This window comes from Oryzias latipes, chromosome 11 (assembly GCF_002234675.1).
Source record: "Oryzias latipes chromosome 11, ASM223467v1".
Classification (NCBI taxonomy): Eukaryota; Metazoa; Chordata; class Actinopteri; order Beloniformes; family Adrianichthyidae; genus Oryzias; species Oryzias latipes.
This window is the reverse complement of record NC_019869.2, coordinates 22,273,213-22,299,811: the sequence shown is the minus strand read 5'-3', so window position 1 is coordinate 22,299,811 and position 26,599 is coordinate 22,273,213. Positions and strand designations below refer to the sequence as shown.

Genomic DNA, 26,599 nt, shown 5'->3' with positions numbered 1-26,599 from the left:
TGTCCAAAAAAGTTTTTACTGTCAAACATAGAGAGGATCCCATGTCCTCATAAAAGTAAAAGTCCTGAAAAGAGGTGTGAGGGACAAATGGGAGTATTGTGTTCCCTCTAAAAGTGCACAATAGAAGCTCACGGCCCTGCCCTGAGATTCCCCTCTGCTGCAAACACATGATGGCACATCGCAGGCAGACAGCTGTGCTTGTCTAAACAATGACACTGAAGGCACGACCCAGTCCGGGGAGCTCCCACACGTAGTCTTCTGCCCACTTTGTGTGGGACAGCTGCAGAACCGGCCTAGATAGCGCTGCAGAAACTCACACCCCAGTAGAGAAATTCAAATAGTTTGGATCAAACAAGTGACTTAATCTTGAGCTGCTGTGGATGGGGGCGGTCAGAGGGGAGCAGGCACTCCAAACAGTGAGCACATACTTTTCCAGTGTTTACAGTGATTGTATAAATTCAAGAGCAAGCGGCAAATCGGCACTTTAAATTCAAACTGTGCACCTCCAGCAGCGGATGAACTTCTGTTCTGATTTTGCCCCTTTCATTTATTACATTTTGCATTTACTTTGAAAGGTGTTAGAGTAAAGTTTAAAAAAAATACACAAATAAAACGTCCCTCTAAAAGAATTGGTTTTCCATCACCTTATGTTGTGCACATTCCTCACACATCAGCAACATGTGGAAAACAGGCCCCAAAAAAGAGTCTTTGGTTCAAATACCAGCATCCTGTTGACTCAGATAAATGAATATAATATCCCAAGCCCTCCTTGTGAGTTAACGAGACAGGGAAAATAGGAAATTGAACAGTGGACCCCATGTTGAGATGATGTATGGCATCTGATCCTGTTAATTGCAGCCTAAGCTATTCTGCTGCGTTAATTATAAAAATGTATCACGATAATGGTTTATAGTGATCACATGTGCAGGAACAAAGAGGATGAGAAGTTCAGCAAACTTTTAAAGAGCAGAAAAGGGGCAAAAAGGGTCGCATTCTTAGGCTGGATGGCGCAGAAAGTGGAGGACGCACTTACATGAATGCATGGTAGATGAACGCCCATCCTCTTGGTCTCTCCAGCACGTTGTACAGAAAGTTTTGCAACTTTCTGAAGCGCTTACTGGAAGCGGACGCGCTGGCTCGGGGTCCGGGCGGTCCCGGGAGCGGGGTTCCCAGCAGCCCCGTGCGGTGAGACGGGGGTCCGCGCTCCGGGGTGGACGGCTCACTCCTCTCCGTTTGCACGGCGGTGAGCGCCACGAATTCGACCCGCCTGTCGTCGTTCGGACCCGGTGGTACGAGCATTCTGACGCCGCCGTTGTTGGATGGACTTGCCAGCATCGTCAGGCTGCATAGGACTGGACACTTCTCGGTGGAGCGCAGGCAGGAGCGCACAGCTTACTACTGACCATAGTCCGGGTTTGTTTGGGGTTCAAAACTGATCAAATGTCAAAAAGAGGGAAGGGGGGAGAGCTCGTTACACCATTTTACCTCCAGAAATTATCTGTAAATTTGTCCAAAAAAGAGTAAAATAGTTAGGTGAGAGCGCCGCGCCGAAACGTGACCTCCAGTGACCATAGCTGAGTCAGGTGTGCGGAGCGCAGACGCAGCTGACTTCAGAGCGGCGGCAGCATCACCTTCTAATATGAATAGGAATCGCAATGTCGTGTGAGACTTAGTCCGTGGACCCGGTTCGGTCTCTGACTCGGTGTGAGCCTCCCCACAGCAGCAGTTATCATCAGCTTCCCCCTGCGCGCGCCTCTAGACCAGAGCTGCTGCTGCGCTCCTGCAGGCGGGGCAGAGCGCGCAGAGCGCGCAGTCATCGGTGATGTTCAAAGCCATCACAGAGCAGCACTTTAAGATAATAATACTAAGAATAATAAAATAAAAGAGAGGATTTCCACTCCGGAGGTGCAGATCAATATGAATAGCCAGGAGGCTTTCAGGAACAGGTTTTTGAAGCTTTTCAGCAGGAGAAAATAAACACTTCCTGGAGAAATTGGAACACCTGCGTTTCATATCAACGTTTTGTGATTAAAACATTATTATAAATTTAAATTCAAACTAAACGACAAAAAAAAACGTGTGTATGACAGTTTATGTATCCAGAGATGCAGAAGCTTTGGAGCAGCAGAGACAGGTGTTGGGAAACAGTCACCCTGCTTTCTAAATCCAAGCGTGTGACACACAGATGCTTGTGAATATGACACAAACATGAGGTTATGAGGCACAGAGGTCTGTCTTCAGGGAGCTCCTTCTCACCACCAAACCAACAGTTTACACCGACAAACATCAGATAAAGTCAAGTGAAATCAGTTCCATTCATCATTAATCATGGTTTCAGGACATTAGAATAAAAGCAAAAAGTTTCAGCTCAATAAAAGTATTACCTTTTCCATTCTGGATGAAAGAAAAGGTGAATTTTCTTTGCAAATTCGTAACCAGTATGTTTTGTTTCCACTTTTGCAGGTTACACTTCAATCGTCCAGCAGTTCATGTTTAAACATGGAGTGACATTTGGGAATGCAGAGGTGAGCTTTCACAAGGCCCAAATCTAGACATTATTCCCACGGCTCCCCGTCCTTACATAATGCAACTCGGCTAATCCCTGATTCTTTATTTAGCTGCACATTCTGTGCATTGACTGACGGAGTCATTGGTGGGACCAGCAGTCAACACCTTCAGCTACAAGCAGACAACTTACTCCAGAGAGGGGGAATTCTTTAAATCTACATTATGCAACTTTTCAGGTGAACATTTGGTAAAAATAAACAGATTCATTTGCCTATTTTTTCAAATAAACAACATTATTTTCAATGTGTTAACAACTTTTGATTACATATTTGTAAATCAAAAATTGAGAAAATCATCAATGCTTTTTTTCTTTGTTTAAATGACAGAAATGTGGTTGTTTGATCAGAAAATGATCTACATATTTTCAAAAATATCTCATATTGAAACAGCCATCTACTTAACTTATTGCTTTAAGGAAACTTTTAAAAAAAATTGGGTTTGGAGTTTTTTAAATCATTTTTTCAGTTACAACTTTTTTTTATTTTTAATCAAGGTATATTTATGTTTATTTGAGAACGTTTCACCTACAGCCTTTGTCTGCCCTCATTCATTGATGAATGGATCTCTGCTAACTGTTTCCTTTTGTCCTCCATCAGGTGTTCCTGTGTTTTTTTCTGTCTTTTTCCTTTCTTGCAGTGCCAGTTAAGTGGAACCCCTTCACCAAATCTAGTTTTGGTGTGGAGGTTCTTCCTTTCTGTTCTTTGGAGGCAGTTTTTCTATTGCTTGCTCACAAGAGGAATTACTCCAAAAATACTTGCATAAAATCTGTCGATCACTTAAAAAAAAGCTGTTATAAAAACACATTTTACACAAACAAGCTTTAATGGAAAGATCTGGACTGAATTTTCATTAAAAACCTAAAATTCATCTGGAATAAATTGGATTAATGTAATGCTAAATTTTCCTGGTTTTCCGGAGTGTCAGGCTTGAAATTGGATACCGATCTGGACAGCAGATAAAGCAGGAATATGTTGTTTGTTTATCATTTTGAAAAGAGGATTTTTTTTTCTTACTAACAAAAAACAAGTAAATGTTAGAGTTGACACAAAACAATAGAGTTACCCCTTCTATTTTGGTAGATGATGCTCATTTGATCACAAATTTACCTTGTGGTTGTAGATTTTTTAGCAAATAATGTTATAATTACATTTTTTAAAAGCAGTTTTTGGTTTCGTCTTTTTCAGAATGTCCATTTCTGTCGTATTTTTGACTTCATGGAGTTAGCCACATGCTTCTGGTATGAATTTCTCATTTATAAAGGGAAACACTTTTTCAAAAAGTTGCTTTTAATAATAAATTCATTAAGGAAAATAAGCCAAAATTTCAGTTTTTTCGACAAAAAGACAAATCCTCCGTTTTTTTGTAGCAGCTGCACTGGTCTCGTCTGTATGGATGACCTTCTTCATTTATCCAGAACACAAGCGCATGAATAACTAATATCTGCTAATGTTTAACCCACTTTTCTAACTTATTAAATGGTTTAAACTGATAATAAATGTAATAAAAGTCACTCATAAAAGAATTTCTGGAAAATTCTGTTTGTTTGTGTCTTTAACTGGAATCAAAACTAGATTTTTTTTTAACACAAGGGCAAGCGAAGACCTCCCCATGGCCGCCACCTGGACCTTCCCTCTTCCTCGGTAAGTCCAGGCCAGGTGACGCCCATATGACAGAGGTGTTGATGGTCCGCTCCAGAATCAGTTTGTCCCCTCCGGAGTCAAACATCTACATTTCATTGTGTCAAAGCCACACACTTTTCTATTACAGTACCCTGCTGTAATCCAGCAATCAACACGTCTGACCTGGATGGAGCATCTGGAGCTGGCCTCTGACAGCCGTGGAGCGACACCCAACAGCTGAGTCCAGTCAGAGGGTGGAACGTGGAGCCAGAGGCCAGAGGTGGAGCCGACAGACAAAACAAAAAAGGAGGAACGCTCTTGTACACGGATTTAGAGACACTCATCAGCAGATCTTCTCTGAGGGTGGAATTACAGCACAGAGTGACCCAGAGGAGGTGTAAGGAGGTGGCTGCTCCACTTACACCACCTCCTCTGTGCTGTGTTTTTGCCACCACACCCCAAGCATTCATTTACGCCCTGCTGGGCCCGTTGAGCCTCCGGAGTGGACAGCTTACTCCAGGAATCTATGGGAACTTAAAAATACTCTCATCAGCAATTGTGCGTTACACACAGTCGACTGCAAACGTGCTTTGTTTGGCACCACCACCACCTTTTTATGTACGTCAGACGTTTACTTATCATTTTCCCAAACCGCAGTCATGTTTTTATTTATTTAATCTCTGCTGTCCCCACAGCGGAGTAAGGAAAACACAAGGCGGGTCATGGGGGGCCAGCAGATGCGCGGTTGACGACACAGAGCAAGAAGATCCCTCATCGCTACCACCATCCCATAGATGCTTGCAGTTTTTCCATCTGGTAACTTTTACAAGTGTGCCAGTTTGAGAACCAGGACCCGCGGGCTTCCTGTAAGCAGCCCATTCAGGACCAGTCAAAAGGTCTTTTGTGAGGTCCTGCAAAGCCCCACCTCTGCAGGACTGAAGGTTTCAAGGAAAAAAAAGAAAAAGGTGAAAGAGACTGCAGTCCAGACATTTCCTCATCTTAGTTACAAAAACAGGAACCTGGACTGAGCTGCAGGACAAGTCCAAACTGTCTGAATACGTCTGGTTTCCTAGTAATGTTCAACTGAAATCCTTCTAAGGATGTAAGACAAGCAAATTAATATTGTTTTAAATAAACAAGAAATATCCTAAATGCTACTGCTGGTTTCCATGGAAACGTCTTGAAGAATCACCTTCGTCGTAATGAAATGCCATGACCTGGAAAAAATAAAATTGCACGACTGTTTGATAGTGATCCAAAGCAACTTGTGGATCAAACTTGACTCTCATCAAAGTAGAAAGTTGACTCTTATTACAGGATTACCAGACATCTTGGTTTAACCAGCTATTGATGAGGCTGTTAAACCTGACCGGAGTTGAGGCAGTCAGTTCTAGTTCATTGGGTCAAAAGTGCCTTAATCCCCCCAAATGAGGGGACGGGGAAAATCTCACCACTTAATCCTTTTCACGCTTGAGTTCAAATCCACAAAAATGCTGAATCCTTTGATTAGTGCGGTTTTTGTTCAGCGATGAAGACGGAGGAGAAAAGAAACTCCAGGTTGTGTTTATTCAGGATTTAAATGAAGGATTGAATTCTGTTTATGGTTGAGGAAGTTGCAGAAAGATGGCGACTGCAAGGATGCCATGGTAAAGTCCCACTCTGATCATCTTCTGATTTGTTGTAAAAGCGTTCCTGGTGGTCCTTTTATATAGGATTAGGCTGTCTTTAGCCAAAATTTAAAAACTGTGACGTTTTCAAAGACATGGTTTCTGCAGGGCTGCAGTATTGCATTAAAAAAAATTTCACCTCTTAATTCTGGAAGGTCCTCTTCCCATCATCCATCCGTTTACATGTTCCCCCCGCTATCTTACACCCCCGACCTAAGATTACCGGTACAAGAAAAATGGCGAGCAACTATCCATTAGACCCAGATTGCAGTTCAGACAACGAAAACGGAAACGTTCCTGAATCTGCCTGCAAGTGGATGCATCAGAATGGAGCAGAGCAGGAATCCTGTGGCTTGTCGTAGCTTTTACGACACACCTACAATGATTTGAAATAAGAAATACTCAGAAATGCAATTTTTAGATTCATTATCTTCCAATATGTCCTCCATCATGAGAACAATGTCACAAGAACATGTTAAAAACACAATTCCTATCATTAACACAGAATTTACATCAAAACGCTTTGATTTTTTTAAAGGAAAATCTGTGCATGAATGGAAACTGCCAAGGACAAAAAGAAGGAAGTGAAGCATTTTAGTTATTTGGAGGTCTTCACATGCTCTTAGTTAACAAATTTGTGTTGGAAAAAGGTTAGTGCCATTTGTTGCACAAACGCAAACAAGAACAAATGGCAACATATTTCACTCAGTCCAAGAATGTTGCTTTATATGAAAAGATTTCTAGTTTGGACCCTAAATAACCACTTTAGGATTAAACTCTTTTCTTTTTTCTTGCCTATGCAATTCTCAGACCACAACTGGTTCTCCTCTGGAAAATCCAAGTCTAAAAAGGAATGCAGAGATCTTAAAAAGGCCCTGTGACGTTGTTGAAAACGCCTCCCCGTGGTGGCATGTTAAGCTTTTCTATCCTCAGAAAGCTGTAAAGAATGAGATTAGCAGGAGCTCACGTAGGTGCAACCTTGATGGATTATGTTTCCAATAAACAGCTGCAGGTCTGTCCGCTGCAGATGTAGAAATACTGTTTAAATGCTTTCACAACTGAGAATTACAATAGCCTAGTGCTGCCCTCTTCTGGACATTTGACAAAACAGCAAGTCCGGCACACTGTCTTTTTCAGAAAGTACAAACATTCATTTCTAAACAGATTTTAAAAGTTGGAAGATGAAGAAAAATATGACTGGAAAAATTCAGAAAACAGTTTTTTAAACAATTTTTGTGGTTTAATTAATTTCACAAACAGAATCATTTTACAAAAAGAAAACATTAAAACAAAATTGTACCACTCTATTGCATGCCAAGCTGGCAATATCAGCTACATGCAAAAAAAAATATATAACCATCACAGTCAAAAAAATAAAAATATGATCGGACCATTTTCGACCAGAAGGTGGCAGTAAAAAAGGAAAACATTTTTCTACATCTTAAAGAAATGGATTTGTAGTTAAGACTGAGACAGCTGTGTAAAAACACAGAATGGAGGCTCTCTGCTCCACAGCCTGATTGAGACAGTCAGGATGGAGGTGTAACAGGAGGAGCAAGTGCTTTAAGCACACACATACACACACCAACACACACTAGTTTTACCGACACACTTTGAAGCCCTTTAAAAGAAAAAAGGAACCAAAATGAAATGATCAAACCCTCTAACCTCCTGTCAAGATCTCTAAGACGGAGTTCCAAAAAAGAAATATCTAAGGTGTATGGCTTCATTTCAACATTTACTACGTGATGAAAAAAGAAAAGAACAATTTGTTCGAGAGGGGAAAAAAAGCAACAATCTCATAAATAGGATGGTAAAATAAACACAGACAGTTGCCCTGTTTAACCCCACAAAGGAAAGGGTCAGAAATGCAGCTGTAGTTTCCACTAATCAGTAATTTTTGTAAGGATGAACTGACTGTCTGGGACTCTGAGGCGTACTTCCTTCATGTGATGTGTCAAAAGTGTTCCAAAGTGTACAATATTCAAGCATGGATGTAATAAGACCTTTATTTTGAAAGAGTCAAACAGGGTCCCTTTGGTTTTTGAAGTCTGTGTACACTTTTTTTATGCTTTTTTTTTTTTTTTTTTTAGAAAATTACAGGCCTCTCATTGCAATTAGCAGGTCTTTAAAAACACACACACACACACACGAGAGCATCCCTTCTTGGTGACGAGCGCTGGCTTCACAAGGGCTGGTGTGGACGTGGTCGATGTGAGGAAGAGGTGGGATCTTGTTTACTCGGTGCTGACCTGCGTGACCTGCGCGTCAGCTGTCTGGCTGGTGGACTGAATAAACATAGGTTGAGTCAGCTCCTGTCCTGCTGGCATCGTCACTTGCTGGATCTGGTACAATTGCTGAGAAACAGAGAGAAGGACACGCTGAAGGTCGTGCAGACTGGGAAATTACAGCATTTTGGGGGGAAACTAAAGTTGTTCCTTAATTATACGTTTAAACACCCTTTTTGAGACATTTATTTGAATCATTTGTGCTTTTTGATGATCAAATATCATCTGGATTTTAGTTTTTACAAAACATTTTTTTTTAAAAAGAAAGAAAGAAAGAAAGAAAAGTAAAGGTGAAGCTGTTTTGTTACCTGTCCATCAGTAAACTGGCTGAACTGCTGCTGTCCTTGCTGCACCTCAGTCTGTGTAATCTGAAATTCAAAAGACGTATTCTATATAGATTATAGTAGTTGTGTGCAGGTGGTGTTTTGCTTGTCGTGGTATTAACCTGCTGGGTGTTTGCAAGAGTCTGAATCTGTCCCTGCACCACTTGCGCTCCAGACACAGGCTGGGCCAGACGGATGTATTGCAGCTGGCCTGTATTTAGTTGCACCTGCAGGCGATGAACAGATGGGGGAGACAGTTCAGTCTGAAGCAAAGGTCATTCCCTCACAGAGGACACGGCCATTTTCCAATGCTGGACAAAACACTCCTTCCCAGGAGTTTTCCCAAACTGTTAATGATTAAAGTTTTAGCTTATTAAAACAAAAAAACAACAAAACTGGTGACGTTATTTTCTATTCCCTTCTCCCCCTCATTCTTTGCTTCTTCTTCAACCCAAACGTCCTAATCGTTCTCCATCTGCCCAGTCTTCTTAACAACGGCCCGTACCGGGATCTGCTGAATCTCCCCCGTGTTGGTGATGATCTGCTGCATGACCTGCATGGTCTGGCCTTGAGCCTGGGCAGACTGGGTTTGACCCTGAGCCGCAGCAGCCTGGACGATCTGCACCTGCTGGCCCTCACCCACCTGCATGGCGACTGGTGCGCTCTGGAGAAGAAAGAAAACAGACTTTATTCCAGGGAAAACTAACATTCTTTAGCGCCTGATGCACAACTGTAAGCCAGCATTCAATGATCCTGTTGAGACATTTTTCAGACAGGTTTGAAGCCCCTTTTGCTTCCAGGAATGGTCAGCGGATATCAAGTCACACCTGCAGACCTCTGTCACCTGAGCAGGTCAGAGTCTGCTCAGCTGCTGCCTGACATGAAATGGGCAAAAGCCAACATGCATCATTTCATTTCTGAAAACAATTTAGATTTCAAAATAAACTTCAGTTAATTGGGCTGTCTTCCACTCAAAATGATTTATATAAAAACTATAATAAAAGATATTTTCCCTGAATCTCTAGTTTGTTAAGTAGGGTGTGTTTTGGTGCGGCAGCAGAATCGAACGGCTGGCCTCTACTACAGTGAATGCAGAAGGATGTGCTTTTACCGTGATGGGGGTGCCTTGTGATTGAACCTGCACCTGCTGTAACTGCTGCATGGTGGCACCCTGCAACATCTGACGGCCGACAGAACAGGATGAGACAAAGACACGCAGTGAGAAAGCAGCGGCTGCAACAAACCCACACAAAATGTAAAGCACCAGCTCCGCATGTGTGTGTTCGAAGAAAAAATAAGAGGAAGGCAAAGAATTAAAGCAGAGATGCACTTCAGCTCGCGACAGACACCAAGCAGCTGAGAAAATAAAAGCACAGGTTTGAAACTAATTGTGGGAATGAGATAAAAAACAAGAATTATTGCAATCCAGAAAAAAATATTTTAGGTGAAAATGTTTATATAAAAATATATGGTAGGAGTTTTGAATTTATTACTGATATTAAATAATGATTTACTAATTATTACAAAAACTTGAGTTTAATTGGATTTAACAGTATTTTTCTCTCAGAAACCTGCAGGAAACAGGAGGTTTGTGCAAACGGGCCTGAATTATAAGCTATTAAAAGCCTCAGACTCCGATGGAAATACATGTTTTGCTGCATTAACACGTTTTTGTGGCATTTTTCTGATGATGTATAAAGAAAAGAAAATCAAAATTGGACTTCTGGATATTTTTTTATTCAAATTGTTCGTCTGAGCTGGAATCTGGATCTAAACTGTACGGCTGGATAAATATTGCTCAGCATTTTTGTTGCACCGGTAATGTTAGGCTGGGGTTGTTAGGGGCTGTAAGCTAGCAGTAGAGGGTAAACAGATAAATACAGGAAGTGAGGGCAGGCTTACCCCGCACAAACTGTCCCACTCACAACTTAGAGGTGATTTCTTTAATAATGTTCAGATATCCAAATATTCAAGAAAATGTATAACGAATCTGATTTCACGATGTGAAGATAAGTGGAGTAACGGATCAACCGGTGTTTGAATAAATCTAAATGTGTAAATTTGAACTACTGAAATGTTTTAATAATCAATAAGCTGTTGATTTTCTTTTTTTGTATCTGCAATGTGTATCAATAACTACTGATTTAATGTGATAATGTGTTCTAAAAATAATCAATAGCCGCGTTTACATGGGCAAAAGTAATCGGAATGAACGCCTGATCGGAAAGAAAATGCGTCATGTAAACGCGCCGTTCGGAATACTCTGCCTCGATCAGACTCGTTCGGATCAGAATTTCTTTCCGATCGAGATAGTCGGGTTATACCGATCGTTTATCCGATCGTGGAGCATGTAAACGGTTCATTCCGATCGTGTGTCACTACTGCTCTGGTTTACGTCACGCATAGACGGTGTTTCGCTGAGAGAAAGCTTTGGAGCGCATACGGGACCGACCAGCTGCTATGCGGACACCCCGTGAAAAGCGCCGCTCCGCTCTCGCCCCGCTGGCTCTCCCCTCTCTTTCACCCCTCACGAGGGAGATGCGGGGCAGAAGCGCTTCGTGCCCCCCGACGCTCACTCGGTCCACTGGCACCCGAGTGAACAGAGGAGCCTGAGTAATAATTTTGTGTCCGAGGGGGGGAGGATGCTTTGTTACGTGTGCATTTTGTAGTTTTGTTATGTGTGGGAGAATTCAGACTGCGAGCCGTCCCGCCGCTCTGGGTTAGCGGCTGCAGGACACTGACAAAACTTTTCAGAGCAGAAATAAATGTCGCTCAGTCCTTTCAACAATCATGTGGATTTGTGTTTCCAGTTGTGTCCCGACAACATAAAGGCTGATGTTATTCCCAGACATTTACGTGCAGCCAAGATGCAGATTGCTGCGTTTCTCGCACGGTCCTGGATTTTGTGTCCATCAAGGCTAATGATCTTAGCCCGTGTTAGCCTGTCCTAGGCCTTCTTCCAGCTTAATTCTTCCACAAAAAAAGCACTGACCACACGGATTAAATATAACGATGAGCGAACAGGCGCTTCATAACATTCATAACATTAATAAAAGCACGTTTGGAAGATCGTCTCGTATTACGAGCTGCTGCACATGCCGTCTGTCTGTGGCAGCGGTTTGTTTACAACGGGACCTATGTCCTCATACGGGTGATTTTACACTACTGCACATGCCCAAATGATTCATTCCGACCGAAAGTGTGAGCCATGGGGACGTTTCTTCTAATCGGAAAAAGGTTTTCTGTGCCCATGTGCACGGGTGATTTTTAACCCGACCATTGATCCGATCAAGATATTCTGCCCATGTAACCGCGGCTAATGATTATTACATAACGGTTACCGTTACTGTTTACTGAAATCATGAATGAATGTTTTCTAAAGATAATCAATCATTACTAGGCACTTGATTTTGTAACTTGAAAAGTTCAAAACCGGATCACAAAACGATATAAAACTATAAAATGAATAAACTCAGTAGGGGTGGGATCATATAACCTCACCTCTTCCCACTCCTTTTTGAGCCATAAACCAAGATCAGCGTGTCTTTAGTTAATGATCACTATATTTAATTAAGCAAATGTGATTTAAGTGTCTATTTTTTTTCTATCTTTGCGTTTCATAATTGTATAAATTCTTTATTGCTTTGACTACAATGCTTGAAATAAAATCAATCAATCAATTTCTGATGAAACTACACAAGTTTTTAAATTTTGGCTAAAAACAGCCTAATCATATTTAAAAGACCACTGGGAACATTTTTACAAAAGATCAAAAGAGGATCGGAGTGAGACTCTAAGGTATTAAAAGGGATTTAACTACCAGTATTCTAGGAATGCATCATGTCAATGACATTGTTCCCACAAGGCTAAATATTACACATTTGTGTTGGCAACAATTCAAATTCGTAATCATTTCAGCATTCAGTTATTTTAAAGTTTTCTGTTTTACTATAGCAAACTTTATAAATCTATGTTAAATTAGACAGTTGTGGGTAATTTCAACTTTTGCTTTCCCTAAAGTTTTGTGTTGACCGTGAACGTCACAACATCCATAGGACAAGTGTCATGGCGTGATATGGGAGGGGGACTGCAGCAGCGCTTGCAGGACAGGGAATCACACCAGGTCTAAGCGAGTATGACAGCTCAGCTAAAGGCAGCCTGCTGAAGCAGCATGAAGCAGCACGGGCAGCTACACAGACAGCATCTGAAGCAGGAAAATGAAGAATTGCAAGGACAAACAATTGGAAGCTGCTCGTGAAAACGAATCCTCATTATCATCTGGGAAATTGATAACTCTGTCACTGAGATGGAAAAAAGTTCCCAAGAGTGAGTGCAGAAGTGCGTTTGTTTGGGGTTTCGTAAAAGCCGTAGAGCTCTTGTAACAAATAATCCCAGTTTTTGTGTGTTTTAGGCTGTTTTTGTGTTGCTAAAAATTTAACAACCTGCTAGAATCACTTCTTTTGGGCATAAGATTTTCCCTTTTCTGTGCACTAAGGATCACCAAAGTGAAGGAAATATCCAACCAAATTAAACTTTGAAAGCAGTTTTAAATAGCTTAAGGTTTTAGTAAACAGCTGGATTTAAAAAATAAAAAACTAACTGTTTTAAAAAAAAAAAATCAAACAGAACGAGGCTGTAAACAATCCAGCTTGTAGCTTGTTTTGGACTTTACCATTTGGGGAGCGTTCCATTCCTGAACATCCATTCAAAACTGATTATTTCACACAGACGTCTCATTCTGTGCCTAAAATGTTCTTATTCCGTTATGGTTTTTCTTGCTCACATGAGGGGGCATGTTCTCGCCCCTCTTTGCAGGAGTTCCAAAGTACCTGTCCCTGCTGCGGCTGTGTGATGATGATCTGTCCGGGCTGGATGGTGGTGGGCGTCTGTGCACCGGGCTGCTGGCCCTGCTGTGCGCCTTGAACCTGCACGGTCCCAGGCTGTTGGGCCAAAGTGAAGTAGTACTGCACCGGCTCTGCGGGGGCTACGGACTGACGCATCTCCTCCTGACGGTGTCACACAAACACACATGTTGGAAGCCTATCACTTCATACATCTCCATGAATTATTTTTGCAGGTGTAATGGTAGAGCAGAGCTGCTCTGATAAATAACTGATGGCCTCCGTCTGGGGTGGAGTAACGTAATCCCGATGTCAGAACCAGCTGAAGAATCAAACTGGCCCATAAACTCTGCAGATCTGAAGAGATGTCTGTCTTTACAGAAATTATTCCAACTATAAAAGACAGCCATAATAATTTTAGATGATTTTAAAGTAGTTTTATAATGAACTCAATAATGTTTTTAACAAAACTCCTGTTAGACATCTTACTTCCTGTATTTTGAGTTTACTCTCAATCAGCACTTCATTTCTCCACTTGTCTCTTGCAGGTAGTCATCCCGCCTTTATGCTTCCGTTTCACATTGAGCAGGACTTTCTCTTAAAGAAGTTTCTCCATCCCCAGAAGCGTAAACACCCCTCTCCCAGCTCCATGACAACACAGCTGAGAGTGTAGGATGTTTACATGCCTGGAGACAGTCTACAAGACAACAAATTTACATTTCCATTAGATTCAGAGAGTGGTCAAAGCCAACATGCTGTGTTTTCCATTGGTTGCGTCAATGTACTGGTGAGAAACTTCATTTTGACAGCAAATATCAATGCATGTTGGCAATAGGGTTTCTGTTGGTGGTTTGTGGCAATAAGATGATGCAAACATCCGACTGAAAGCCCACACTGACAAAATCCCAGCTTCCAGTCAAGGATGTTTACAGCATCTCGACATTGCCAACGTTTTCATATGTTTTCAGATCACCTCCAAAATAAGAGCTTTACTGAGACTGTTACCTGTCGTTTGGGGGGTTTTAGGTCGTCCCGGGGCACAATGTCAATCAGGAAATCAAACTGGTCGAACTTTGTTATTGCCATGGCAATATCGTTCCTCTGTAAAAGGATATAAAAAAATATAAATAAAAACATTCAGCTGCCACCTTAAGATCTGATGTTAATAGACATACAGAAGTAAATACAACATCTGATTGTCTTCAAAATAAAATAACTATCAACTATTTCAATTTTTGTTCCAAGTCCCACTCTGATTATCTTTTGTTCTTTTGTAAAAGCATTTCCAGTGGGTTTTTTTAACTATTATTATGCCGTTTTTAGGCAAGATAAAAAAAACTGTCGTTTTCTAGAACATAGTTTCAGAGCAGCAGTTACTCATTAGAAATTCACCTCTGAGGTGTGGGTGGTTCTGCTGGTGCGGAAGTAACAGTCCCACCCAGAACTCGGCTAATATCCCATCATCCATTTGTCTATAAGCTCTCCCACTAGCTTACATTCCCTCACAACCCCAAGCTAACATTAGCAGTTCAACAAACTAGCGAGCAACATTTGAACGCTCCATCCATTCAGTTTTGAGACGGATGCCAGCTCAGATGAGAATAATGAATACATTCATGTGTCTATTTGTCTGCAAGTGGATGCATAGGAATGGAGCAGAGCAGGGAGAGTTTATGTTAAAAAAAACATCCAAAACACGATTTTCCTTGGAGTGGGTCTTTAAACAAACTGCTATTTATATAATAAACTATAGTAACCAATCAAGATCTGATTAAAGCAAGTTAATTAATAATATATTTAACTGAGAAAATATTGTGCGTGTGTGTATATATACATATATATATATATATATTTAACTGCCTGTTTTCTCCGTCTTTATAACTTCTATGGAAAATAAGCAAATTTCTAATACAAAAAAAATAAAAGAAATAACATTAAAAAAGGAAATCTGCATCAGAGATATGTAAATTGGCTTTCCCTCACTATCTTGAGGAGGTTCAGTTCTCACTCATCCTATATCTTTAGCTGTGTTCTGTCTGCATGGAATTTTCCACAGGATATTGGCTGTCAGGACCCCCTTCCAACCCCCACATTGTGGCCTTCCATGTACTACAGGCTATTTATAGAAGCTTGATTAATATCTGGTAACATCAGGTCACATCTACACTTGCTCTATTGATGAGCGTTGCTATGTTGACCCAATTGGCGTGGCTTCTTTACAACAGGACTGTATGTTTCTTGCGTAAATCAAGGACAACCATTTCACCGTTTGGACAAAAGAAAAACCATCTTTTAGAGGCTGAGTTGTTGCATGAGTTGATGCGTCAACTTTTTTGTGAAATGCAAGTAACTACTTATCAAAGTTTCATCAGTGACAGTGAGCCCAGAGCTGAAGGTACTTTGATGATAACCAACTGGGATTAACTCATCTTTTTTTCGAGCCTCACAGGCTAGCATCCATGAACTGCTAATCTTACACAGGAATGTTGGATGGATCAAGTGGATTTAGGAGCTTTCGTGTTCTTCTACAGGTGAGACCTACTAATTTTTACCCAACTGTTGTCATCAGTAGCTGCAATCTCCTGCCTTCCTTTTTCTTGGAACTATGACCACGTCGGGACAGTCAAACTTGGCTTACAATTTGCAAGCAAATCCATTTGTGACATGAGGGCTACTGCCTGCGTAGCTTTGCTTTTAAAGAAGAAAAACCTCAACTGACAGACGGGGATTAAGGGGTTATAGGTGTGATGTAATTAAGAAGATGGAAAGCCAAATATTTTTGGAGTTTGAACAATAAACTAAGATTAATCGAAAAAGAGAAGCAAACTTTAAGAAGTCCCTGGTTTCTTCATCTGTGCTGCGATGTCTTCAGAATAAACGGATTTGTTTACCAACACGGGTGGATGAAGCTCCAACATGTGACTGACCTGTAGAGTACGCCTCTTGTTGTCCTCCGTGTGGATCCACGCTCGGAGGGTGAGCTCTGTGATGAAGATCTGAGCAGCTTTGGCAAACAGTACAGGAGCCTCGGCGCTGATCATCTGCACAGAGGAGCGTCACACCTGATCAAACAAGCCCACAAACTTTTAGCTCTGACCGATTCCTGGCCTGGGCGAACCGTGACCAGAACACATTTAACAAACATTTTACAAGCATGGAGGCAGCACAGCTGTTGCAGCTCACAGAGGGATCTTTCCCTCAGTTATGCTAGTGATCTCTTGATCTCTTAACTGCTTTAAGCTTCTGCCTCTCTAAGAGGATAGCATACAACTCTTGACACGACACATTCAAAGCTTGCCAATCCTAAAAAGTCTTATTAATGACTGAGCAGTCCTCGTTCCTCAAATAAAGTAACAGGAGGCCAAACTCTCATTACCGAGTGCTACATAATTAAACAAAGGGGTTTAATGTCACAATGAGCAAGTTCAGAAAAACTAAACTTGCAGGCGTTTCTACAAAAGCTGTACTATAAGAGATCATGAAAATGGTAACATGAATTTCAGATTTTTTTGGGAATATCGTAAACATTTGCTAATTAATAAAAGTATGTAAAAATTCAACTTAATAATTTAGATTTGGGAATTCATTATAAAAATGTATTTACTCCTGACTTTAATACCTGAGACAATATTTTCATAGCAACACTACCTTGACGTCTTCATCCAACTTCATGATTTTCTTGATTCGAGCCAAAGGCAGCTCCTGCACACGAAAGTCCTTCTGAAAAAAATGCATATTGCAAACAATTAAAGATTTAACTGTGTCTGAGAAACGGGAAAGCGTGGGGAATTTGTGTAGTTTATGCTTTGATCAAGTACACATCGGTAAGTGTAATGTACCAAAGTCAAGTTCCTGATCTCCTCCATGACACGTGGCCAGAAGGACTGCAAGGTTTGCTGAGCATCGCTGACTCCCGTCCCAAACCCATCTGCAGACATCTTTTAATCTGTTATAAAAAAGACAAACAAACATGAATGCAAAAGCGTCATTTGAAAATGGAAAACAAACACAGCCAATGCACAGCAGTTGAAGAACACCCGGGAGTTTCTATTAGTTTTCTTACGTGATGTTTACATGCCAAAGACACCACTCAACCATGGCCACAATCTGCCTGATCACAAAAGAATCTTTTATTTTCAGCACTCAATGGCAGCCCCTCAACAAACAACATTTCATGTCCAACTAAAGGCTGCTAATGACCTCGGACGAGAGGACAGCACATGAAACAACAAAATCCACGCCAAAACCTTCATTTACATCAAACGAATCTAAAATTCCAGACCTAAAATTGTAAAATAAAAATAAAGTAATTAACATCTGTGTATAAATTCAAAACGGCTTGTGACAAGATCCTTGGATTTAAAAAAAAAGGCTCCAGCAGGTTACTATGGCATGCCAGGAATCTGGTGAGGGAATATTTGCCTGCCTGTCTGAACACGTTAAGTAAAAACATCTATCAGGGATGAAGGGGAAAAAAACATGGGACTGAACAAGACATGAGCGTGTGAAACTGATCAGGAGAAACAAGACTCATTTGTGTGCCTTACTTGGGGAGGTTTAGAGCTTTGTCCAGTTCAGCATTAACTCAGTCTTCAAACTAAGAACCACTGCTTTTAAGTGGGGGAGGTAAAGCAGAGACAGTGCCAAAGACAGACTGCTGAACAAGCCAGCTAAGTGGGTCAAACATGGCAGAAGGAATGGCCAAAACAGAGACATGACCCTACATAGAGGAAGCGTTCCAGGAAGTGGAGAACCTCCACTTTTAGCTCATCTTTGTTCTGTCATTCTGGGCCAATAAGGCCGAATAATTTCATTTCTGAACCACCTGATGTGTCGTCTCAATACACTGCTTCATTGTGAGCGATCATTTGGACTGTAGCTCGGGATCAGCTCTTTTCTTCGTGCCCCTGAAGCCATTGGTAAATATTTCACACCAATAAATCATCTATTCAGAATTAAGACACTTCACCTGTCTGATTTTTGACAGGAAAGATTGCTTCTCTGGCACTTTTAGAAGTTATTAAATAATAAAGAAGCAGCATGGCAGCGTCCTGCACTGTCATTTAGTTTTGGACAGATAAAGCCTAAATCAATAAGAGAGAATGGCGTGTGAGAGGAGAGTTTTTGAATCAATCAATCAGGCTGCATGTAGCCATTGCGTTGCCAGGCAAATGATTGACCTTGACAGTCTCTGACTTCCACGTCCAACCGTCCAGCACTCAGTTGCATTTCAAGGTTGATTGAAGACCAGTAGACCCCAAAACAATCCCAGCATTCCTCAAAACAGGAGGGACTAATGGGAACTTGAGTTTTTCTTCTCCTTAGCAACAAAGAAGCTTCTCTTTTGAAATTACTTTATGGCCCACGAGTTCCAACAAAAAAAGCCATTTGATCTTCCAGCTAAGAAGTGTTTTAATGAGAACTGCAAGTGAACAACCATCAGATTGCATTCTAGAACAGTGTTTTGTTACAGAAGTTGTAGAATGACTGTCAACCACAAAAGTCTCCCCCGCTCTCTAACCCTGTGACCTTTGATATAAACACTCTGCCATGCACTAACCACAGTGACATGGCGAAGGTGGTTGCAAGAAGGGAAAGGAGATGAAGGGGTGACAAGACAAGCTGCAGCGTGAGAAAGAAGGAAAAAAAACATGAGAAAAGAAGGGGGGCCAGGAGCCAACATGCTTATTCAGCTTGCTACCACCTTCAACCTACAGTACAGCAGCATAGTGACATTACCATATGTGCGTAGCATTGGTGAAAAGTTTGTGTAGGAGCCTGTTTTCTTGCACAGTAAAATGTAATTTGTTCTGCAAGTCTAATATACCAAACGCGCTCAACTGAAAGGTTTTGAGCTTTCTCAAAGCATAGAAGCCAAATAACAGCAAAAAGCAGGTATCAAGAAGCCTCACCTTCATTAAGAATAAGCATAAGTAGATTTCAGATGTCCAATCTTGAAAGTTTTTTCCAAACCCAAGCTTGTGAGCAAACTTGCCATATTATTGTTCCTTTAAAGTCTTTATAAATACACCTCATACATGTAGTTTAATGAGAACATGCCATTTATGAGAGCCCTTTTGATTAAGGCCTTTGTACTGTCCAATGAATCAGACAAACTTGTCTGTGCTACATTGTTCTAAACTGCTACTGTATGCTATATTAGGACCCACATTGATGCGCATCGTTCCTCGTCGCTGCAGTGCTGCTGTCCTTCATCAGGTCACAGGGATAGAAAATTGACAGGGTTGAATTTCCTACAAACTTCCGTTTGATGTCTTTAAAGCAAACCTTTGCATTTGGACAACTTTAGCAACACACAGCTAAACTAGCTCTTCCTCATTTAGTCGCTCTTCTCCATTAGTTCCTACTCTGTGCCTGAGCGTTTCTCATTTCCTTTGTCTACTAACTTTCACCCGATTGCCCTCACCCAACCTCCTGGAGAAAGTCAATGGCGCTCTGCTTGCAGCAGCTAGATCAGCATTAATGTTCTTCCGCTGGCCTGGTCCCACATCTTTCCACCTCATCCTCATCTCCTTCCTGGTTTCTAGCAGGTCGCACTGAGTGACCGGTAACAGCAATGCTGCTCTGATGTCACGCAAATTTATGTTACCATTTATCTCAAGGATAAAAGCCTTAAAAAAAGACTGTTAAAACTGAAAACATTATCATACTGTGTTTTTATTCTATGTTTGTTAAATTTGTGAAAAGAACCAAGCAGACAGAATCAAAACCATCAGTCAATATCCCCATGGGTTAACATTCAAATCATTTATTTGTACACAGCTTTCATTCGAAATCGCTGCATTGTAAAGTAAATGTGTCCAAAGGTCTGAAATTTCCTATTGGACAGCTTTTTAAAACTCACAGTCCTACAGGAAAGCTGTCTGTCACGCTTCCAAAACGAAAAAAAAGTGCTTAATTCTCCCCATATCTTAGAGGGAACAAATGGCCAAACATTAAAGTCCATTTGTTCCCAAATAGGGAACTATCTGACAACGAAATGCATAAATAACAGTACTGACAGATGCCACATAAAGACGAGCTGGCATGGATACAGCATGCTGGGTAAATGATTTACTCCTAAAAAGAAAGAAAGTGGGGGGAAAAAAGTTCCCAGTCTAAAATTATAAACTACTACCGGTACTTTGATACATGCAATAATTTGACAAATACTGGAGCAAGTTTTTTGTAAATTGAAAAAAAAAAAAAAAAAAAAAAGGAGCGGAGGACACTTCAACAAAAGTAATGATCACTGCGGGCTGCAGTGCAACATTATCCTTTTGGATCTGGCTGTACCAAACTGTCTGACCAAACGGCCCGGTTTAAGTTTGCCCTTGGTTCTGCTTCAGGCAAACTCCAGGAAGTGCTAGTCACTGATCTCCCAAGGTCATTTGACAGAGGGGAAAAGAGACCAGCGAGGGAGGAGGGTGAGAAAGAGATGAAAGAGACGGAGAGAGGGGGGGGGGGGGGGGGGCAGAAATGGACAGGTTTTTCAACTTTCACTGCGCCACTTAAGTGACCCTAACGGTTTAGGACTCCCGCTTTCCAAGAAGGTTTGAACATATAAAACTCAAAACATTGCACAGTGTACATATTAACTGCATTCAGCATTCTTCTGTGGATTTCTCCTCCACTCATCAACATTTCTTTGCTGACGGAGATCCTGCTGGAGACATTCTCACATTCCTGTGACCTTCATCCAACGTAAAGCCCAGTTACTGGCGTTAAAGTAGGCAGGCCTAAAAGGTACCTGCATACTACAAGGAGACTCCACCTGCCAGCCTCCAGGCAGAAGTGTACACACGTGAGAAATACAGAAAGGCCAAGGACGCACACAGCCATTTTGGTCACCTTAACGAAAGCTGATTGGGTGACTTGTTTCCTCAATTTGTTTTTCCCCTCGTGTATCTATAGTTCAGCTTAGGCCACAAATGATATTCAAATCTCATGCAGACAGCAGCCAACCCTGGGATTTGGCAGTAAGAGCTTCAACTTAAGAGTTATTTTTAGTCTCCCTCTCTCAATCTCTATTTTTCCTCTTTCCCCGACGGTGCTCCATTTTATCAAAAGGCACCAACAGAAAGTTTCACTGTAGGCAGCAGGAGAGACAGCGAAGTCGCTATGAAAAAGAGGCATCCTCCGAAGACTCCATCAGAAGAGATCAGATCAAACTATTAGCCTCCGCTGCCCCTGAAGCTGACAGGCTGACAGTCTGTCCCATCTGGGCGTCTAGCGCTGTCAGGGAGGAGGGGCTGTAGGGGGTCCCGAGGTCACTGCAACCAGCTGCACCTCCACCCCTGGGGACCCCTGACACCAACAATGTGACAACACTGAGAGCTATCTGCACAGCTCTTTATATACAACATTTAAGCTTTAAAAGTGATCCTATAACACTCATCTGTCCAGAATGGGGGAAAAAACATTTAAAAAGTAATCAAAATAAGGGTATAAACTGAAAATTCATGGTAGTTTAAAGTCAAAGCAAGAAATGTAAAGATAGAAAGGCTTGACCTTATGTGATTAATTTGACCTCAAAAGAGAAAAACACCTAAATAGGTACTCAATAACAGTTACAGATGGTTTAAGATAAAAAGCATCAATGCTGCAGTGAAGTGACAGTTCAAGGACATGGAAGAAAGATGCACACAACTCCAAGGACAGACTGTCTCTCTGCTACACAGAGTGATGGAAAGCCATCCAGAAATGAAAAGAGAGATAAACAGATTCTTTCTGAAACTCTTTCTGAAACTTTTGCTTGACAGATGTTCCTAGAGTCGTCACTTACCGCCGTGTCCTTCATGGTGAATGATCTGCCCTGTTGGGAGCACAGCAGAATAGATGGAAACAGATAGCCCTGCTCAAATCTCCTTGAGAGCAGCAGCAAGCGCAGAGGTTGACAGAACAACTCTCTCATGCTCCTTCACTTCCTGCAGATCATATCAACACACAAAAGGCTCCACTGGACGTCCCTTTAAAAAAAAAAAACCTATAATCTTGGACACAGTTAAAACCATTGACGCCTCTACCCCTCCCCCTTTCTTCCAATCTCATTTTACACATTGCTCAGTCTCCTTCAAACAGTCCCCTCAACGTCCTCCTGGACACGTCTTCCACTTCTCAACTTGCTGAACATGTGTCTTTCTTTTGTATTAGTTATTCTCGGAGATTTCCTCCACTCTCCTTGGCCACTGTCCCATAAGTTTGTCTTTGAAAGACCCTTGTCAGGTGCAGAAAAGAGGGTGATAAGGGGCAAAAAAAGAAGAAAATCCCAGCAGATTAACATTACAGCGGCACTCCCGACTCACAGACAAAAAAAAATCTCTAGCCTCCTTCCCCTTTAACATTCAAGCGTAATCAATCTAGCATGCTACATGATACTCAAACCCCTCCTTACGCCCAAATCCCACCTCCGCCGACACACAAAACCAATGCCAGGACGGGCTCCTCTTTTCCCATTGAATACTTCACACACCAATCAGCTGTGACTCCTCCCCTCCCATTCCTCTTTCTTTAGCCCAACCCCCTAGTACAGACAGCTAACTTCCTGTTCTAAGTTACCTTGAGCTGCAGGATAGGGGTCAGTGAAAAGAAAGGAGGAAGAGAAAGTAGATACGAAAAGACAGGGGGGGGGGGAGTTGTAAAAAGCTCCTCAGGGAGTGTGTGAGGAAGAGCTAGTGAAGGCTTGCCTCTTCATGGTTTGTTCTCAAGCGGCGTCTACCTCTTCTCCCGCTGGTCATATGGGAAAGAATCCACGGGCTGCTCTCTGACAACTGCTCTCTGCTTATTTACAATGTCAAACTAAATGTCTCCCTACGCTCCGCCTTCGAGCCGCTGCTACAGGCTGGCTGCGGAGTGATGCAGGCGGCCAGGCTACACCTCACTGGCTGAGAGAGAGAAGTGCCAGAATCAATGCCGCATGTTGCATCCACATGATTTAAAGTACAAAAGCATACTAGTCAGCCTCCTTGTCTCATGTGTGTACTCAGGCTCACACGCACAACCACACTAATGCACATTTTGTCCTTGCCTCCTTATTTATTCTTATTTGCTTATTGTTATTATTGTTGCTGGTTTACCTGCAAGTATTAAGAAAATTCACAACACTGTTCGGCAAAAATATTTTGATATTCTGCGTGGACATACATTTAAAAGCTGAAATTAAGGAATATTTAAAAATAAATAAATAACTTGACAGAGCCTAAAAGCCCAAAGTTTGAAAAGTAAAAACTGGACGAAAAATAACGGAATTATTTTATCAATAAAAATGTATCAGCTGATGAGAGAGCAGCTGTGGAAGATGGTGGCATTCCTCTATTTGTGGTTAAACACGACGAAGATTACGAGTGAGAGCTAACAAACACACACATTGTTGTCTTGACCCTTCAGACTATGCTTACAGCAACTTCCACAATTCATACGTCATCACAAAACCACACCAGCAATGTCTGACAATGTCCTTCTTGTGCGCTCCACACTGGTTAAATGTGCGCACGTTCGACTCAAAAACATTTACTTTGAAAGACCAAAGAAGGATTCCACTGCTCATGTGCAGAACTCATGATAGTTGATGCCATATTAGCTAGGTACTAGGTTTCCTAGTACTAGAAACGTGTTCATGAACTCTATGTAAAACAGAAAATAAACTCTAGAAAAGTACAAAAGTACAAGGCTAATGCTGTACTTTGCTGCAACTTAAGGTTTTGAAGAACAGAATAGAAAGCAAACCTGCACCATCAATGAAAACCTGAGGGGGAGGGGAACTGGAAGGATGGAGAAGGACAGAGAGGAGAATTGTTTCAGAATAGGAGGGGTGAAATAAATGAAGGGAGGAAGAGGGAACATGACAGACTCAAAAGAAACAGAGCTAAATGTTCCTTTTTGTAGTTTCACATGGAGCATGAAGACAGGGAAAGGTACTTCCAGCAGCCAGTTAAACATGGAGTCGAGATGTAAAAAAAACCAATTAAAAAAACAATAGATATCAAATGTATTAGCAAGTTTCTTCTATGTAGATGAACCAAAAAAAAAAAAAAAGTCATGACATATGCCAAGGTCACAGAACACATTAAACCTTCCCATGACCTCTGCAGCCATACCAGAAACATTTTTGCTTTCGTTGATGCTTTTTCGAGATAAGCATACACCAAAACAGACGGTGAGTTTGATAAACACAGAAACCCTCGCGGTTAGCCATTCAGCCACAAACATGCAAATACATAACAACCTGGACTCAACTGGTAAAGTTAGCTTAAACTACAGGAAAGACCGTTTTTTATTTGTATTTACGCTGATAACAAAACATCAAAAAGCCTCAAATAATTTAGATCAAAGTGGGTATTTATTACGTAAAATGCAGCACCGCTGCACCTAGCAAAAAGTTATTATAGTATTTCAAAAAGTTTTTTATTTATTTTAGATAAATTGTGCCTCTGACATATTTTTTTAGCATTCCTGCAAACATTTTAGAAGTGCAATTTCACAATTTTACCCACCCAGCGAGTGTCAGATATGTTAGCTTAGAATTTCAGACATAATATTCTCATAAGATTCCTGTTATCCTTTGAAACGATGGTAACTTCATGGAAATTGTACCTCAAAGCAAATTAAATAGGCGGGAGACAACGCTAGGTTTTAGTCCCAACAACGCTGCAATAAATTTAAACCACGGCCGCTAAAATATTGGAAATATTAAATGTGATGTAGTGTTAGCTTAAACATCTCGGCTGCCAAAACAGTTAACGGGGAAAGAGGGCAAACAAAGCGCCGATGGTGAACTTTAGAATGGTCATCCGTGCCTTCTCGGTACCGATAGTGAAGTTAGTGTTAGCACCTTGTAGACGGCTAGTCTTACAAATGTGCGTGCAGTTCGTCGTAATATTAATTACTAAATCGCAAACTAGTTCTGTCATCATGTGAAAGTTTGCAAATCTTGGAAGAAACGGACTAACCAATAAAGACAACGTTTGGGTCTGTCCTTCAGACCAATCAAACCTCGGACTAGATTCCACCAATCAAGGTTTGTAAGGCTAAGCTCGTTCTGAAACTGACGCCATTCGGGGTCTGATAGGAATAGCCAGTGTTCAACAAAACGAATGGTAATGAGAACCAAAATGGCGGACACAAAGCAGTGGTTTCCCAACCGCCGATGATACTTTCAGCGGGCCACCAATAAGCGCCTCAGAGAGCGGGGAGGGAAATGGCGCCTGTGTTCATCACCCAAAACAATCGTCTATTGGTCAAGAACAGCAAATGGAAAAAAGGCCAATTAATTGCCGCAATTTCGACCTATCACGAGTGTACACGGCAAACACATCAATGAAATTTAATTTCTTACTTATGCTCTTTTGCGGCTTCGCGGTGAAGTCCAGTGCGGCGTATTATTTATTTTATTTAGCTTGCAAAGGGAAACAAGATGGCTGCTACCTCATACCGGAAAGGGATGAACGTACGAACGCGATGACGTATAGGTCACGACGGCATCATCCTGATACTATAAAATGCAAAAAAAAACTATAAATGCCAAATAAATTATGCAAATCAAACAGGAAATGCAGGAAAAAATGTCAATCTTAAAAATATGAAACTATGTCTTTTTGAACATATGGTAACACTAATGTGATAAGCTACAAATTATGTAATTTTATTGCTGACCAAAGAAAAATAACGTTAATAAGACATAGTTTTTTTTAATTAGGTTTATAAATAATCTAATATTTTATAAAGTCAACAATTAAATTATTTTAATTCAATGTATTTAAATAGATGAAACTATATTTTTTTAGTGTTTATCATAGTTTTTGTGTAATCTTAACAAGGGAAAGTATATAAATATTTAAAAATGTCCACAAACAAAGAAGTTTATTTCCAGTTGAGGAGCCAGTGTGGAACAGAATACATTTATAACCAAACCAACCAAGCAAAAACTTTTATAAAGATATACAACTATCATGCAGATGAGTAATAAATTCATATTTCTATACTGCATGCATATTAGAAACAGATGTGATTACATGGATGCAAATGTTTTCATTTAAATGTGTCTGTGGGTATCTAGACTTACTTGTACTGTTTTTTTACAAGCACGATTTTTATCACACATTTAATTTCATCTGGATACTTTTGATGACATGTGTTTTCAGTACAACAGTAGGAAGCTTTTATATTTAAGAATGCATAAATGGCAAAATTAAATTAAGTTTTACTCTTCACTTTATGAATTTGAAAAATACTTTTCTTTTTGATGGTGAATCTTTTTATAATTTTTCAATGATTTGCATTTTCTGATTTAACTGC

General features: G+C 41.0%; 2 protein-coding genes, 1 long non-coding RNA gene and 2 other non-coding genes across 20 annotated transcripts in view; 1 reads left to right on the top strand and 4 right to left on the bottom strand.

Moving 5' to 3' along the window:
* Positions 1-4,554, bottom strand: part of kcnq4 (potassium voltage-gated channel subfamily Q member 4) — a 56,594-nt gene extending 52,040 nt beyond the window's left edge. For 4 of the 5 annotated variants that reach the window (XM_011481230.3, XM_011481231.3, XM_011481232.3 and 1 more), the window contains exon 1: positions 1,034-1,363. In XM_011481230.3, coding sequence (XP_011479532.1) covers positions 1,034-1,335 — 302 coding nt within the window. In that variant the 5' untranslated portion in view covers positions 1,336-1,363. Of the gene's footprint in view, positions 1-1,033; positions 1,364-4,370 lie in introns of those variants that run through there. The other variant, XM_020707320.1, reaches the window with a different exon arrangement.
* Positions 158-5,447, top strand: LOC110015963. Of its 4 annotated transcripts, none has more exons than XR_002291232.2 (7): positions 158-416; positions 2,464-2,525; positions 2,619-2,744; positions 3,753-3,805; positions 4,158-4,208; positions 4,336-4,805; positions 4,883-5,447. It is a non-coding gene; the product is annotated as an uncharacterized LOC110015963 (long non-coding RNA). The 4 variants fall into 4 exon arrangements; XR_002291231.2 differs by lacking the exon at positions 158-416 and adding an exon at positions 1,186-1,289; XR_002291230.1 differs by lacking the exon at positions 158-416 and adding an exon at positions 1,309-1,413.
* A 1,625-nt stretch (positions 5,448-7,072) lies between these two features.
* nfyc (nuclear transcription factor Y subunit gamma) lies at positions 7,073-25,769 on the bottom strand. Of its 9 annotated transcripts, none has more exons than XM_011481222.3 (11): positions 25,641-25,769; positions 17,146-17,252; positions 16,955-17,026; positions 16,234-16,347; positions 14,312-14,407; positions 13,295-13,471; positions 9,577-9,645; positions 8,971-9,129; positions 8,588-8,692; positions 8,451-8,510; positions 7,073-8,211 (listed from the first exon to the last, which is right to left on the bottom strand). In XM_011481222.3, the coding sequence occupies exons 2-11, from the start codon at positions 17,242-17,244 to the stop codon at positions 8,092-8,094; spliced, it is 1,071 nt and encodes a 356-aa protein (XP_011479524.1). In that variant the 5' UTR covers positions 17,245-17,252; positions 25,641-25,769; the 3' UTR covers positions 7,073-8,091. The 9 variants fall into 9 exon arrangements, with proteins under 9 accessions (XP_011479524.1, XP_011479528.1, XP_023815915.1 ...); XM_011481226.3 differs by having other exon boundaries at positions 16,955-17,023; XM_023960147.1 differs by lacking the exon at positions 25,641-25,769 and adding an exon at positions 25,255-25,274.
* On the bottom strand, positions 13,939-14,048 carry mir30c (microRNA 30c). The gene has a single exon (NR_107144.1). It is a non-coding gene; the product is annotated as a microRNA 30c (primary transcript).
* On the bottom strand, positions 14,116-14,221 carry mir30e (microRNA 30e). The gene has a single exon (NR_107143.1). It is a non-coding gene; the product is annotated as a microRNA 30e (primary transcript).
* Positions 25,770-26,599: the final 830 nt, after the last annotated feature.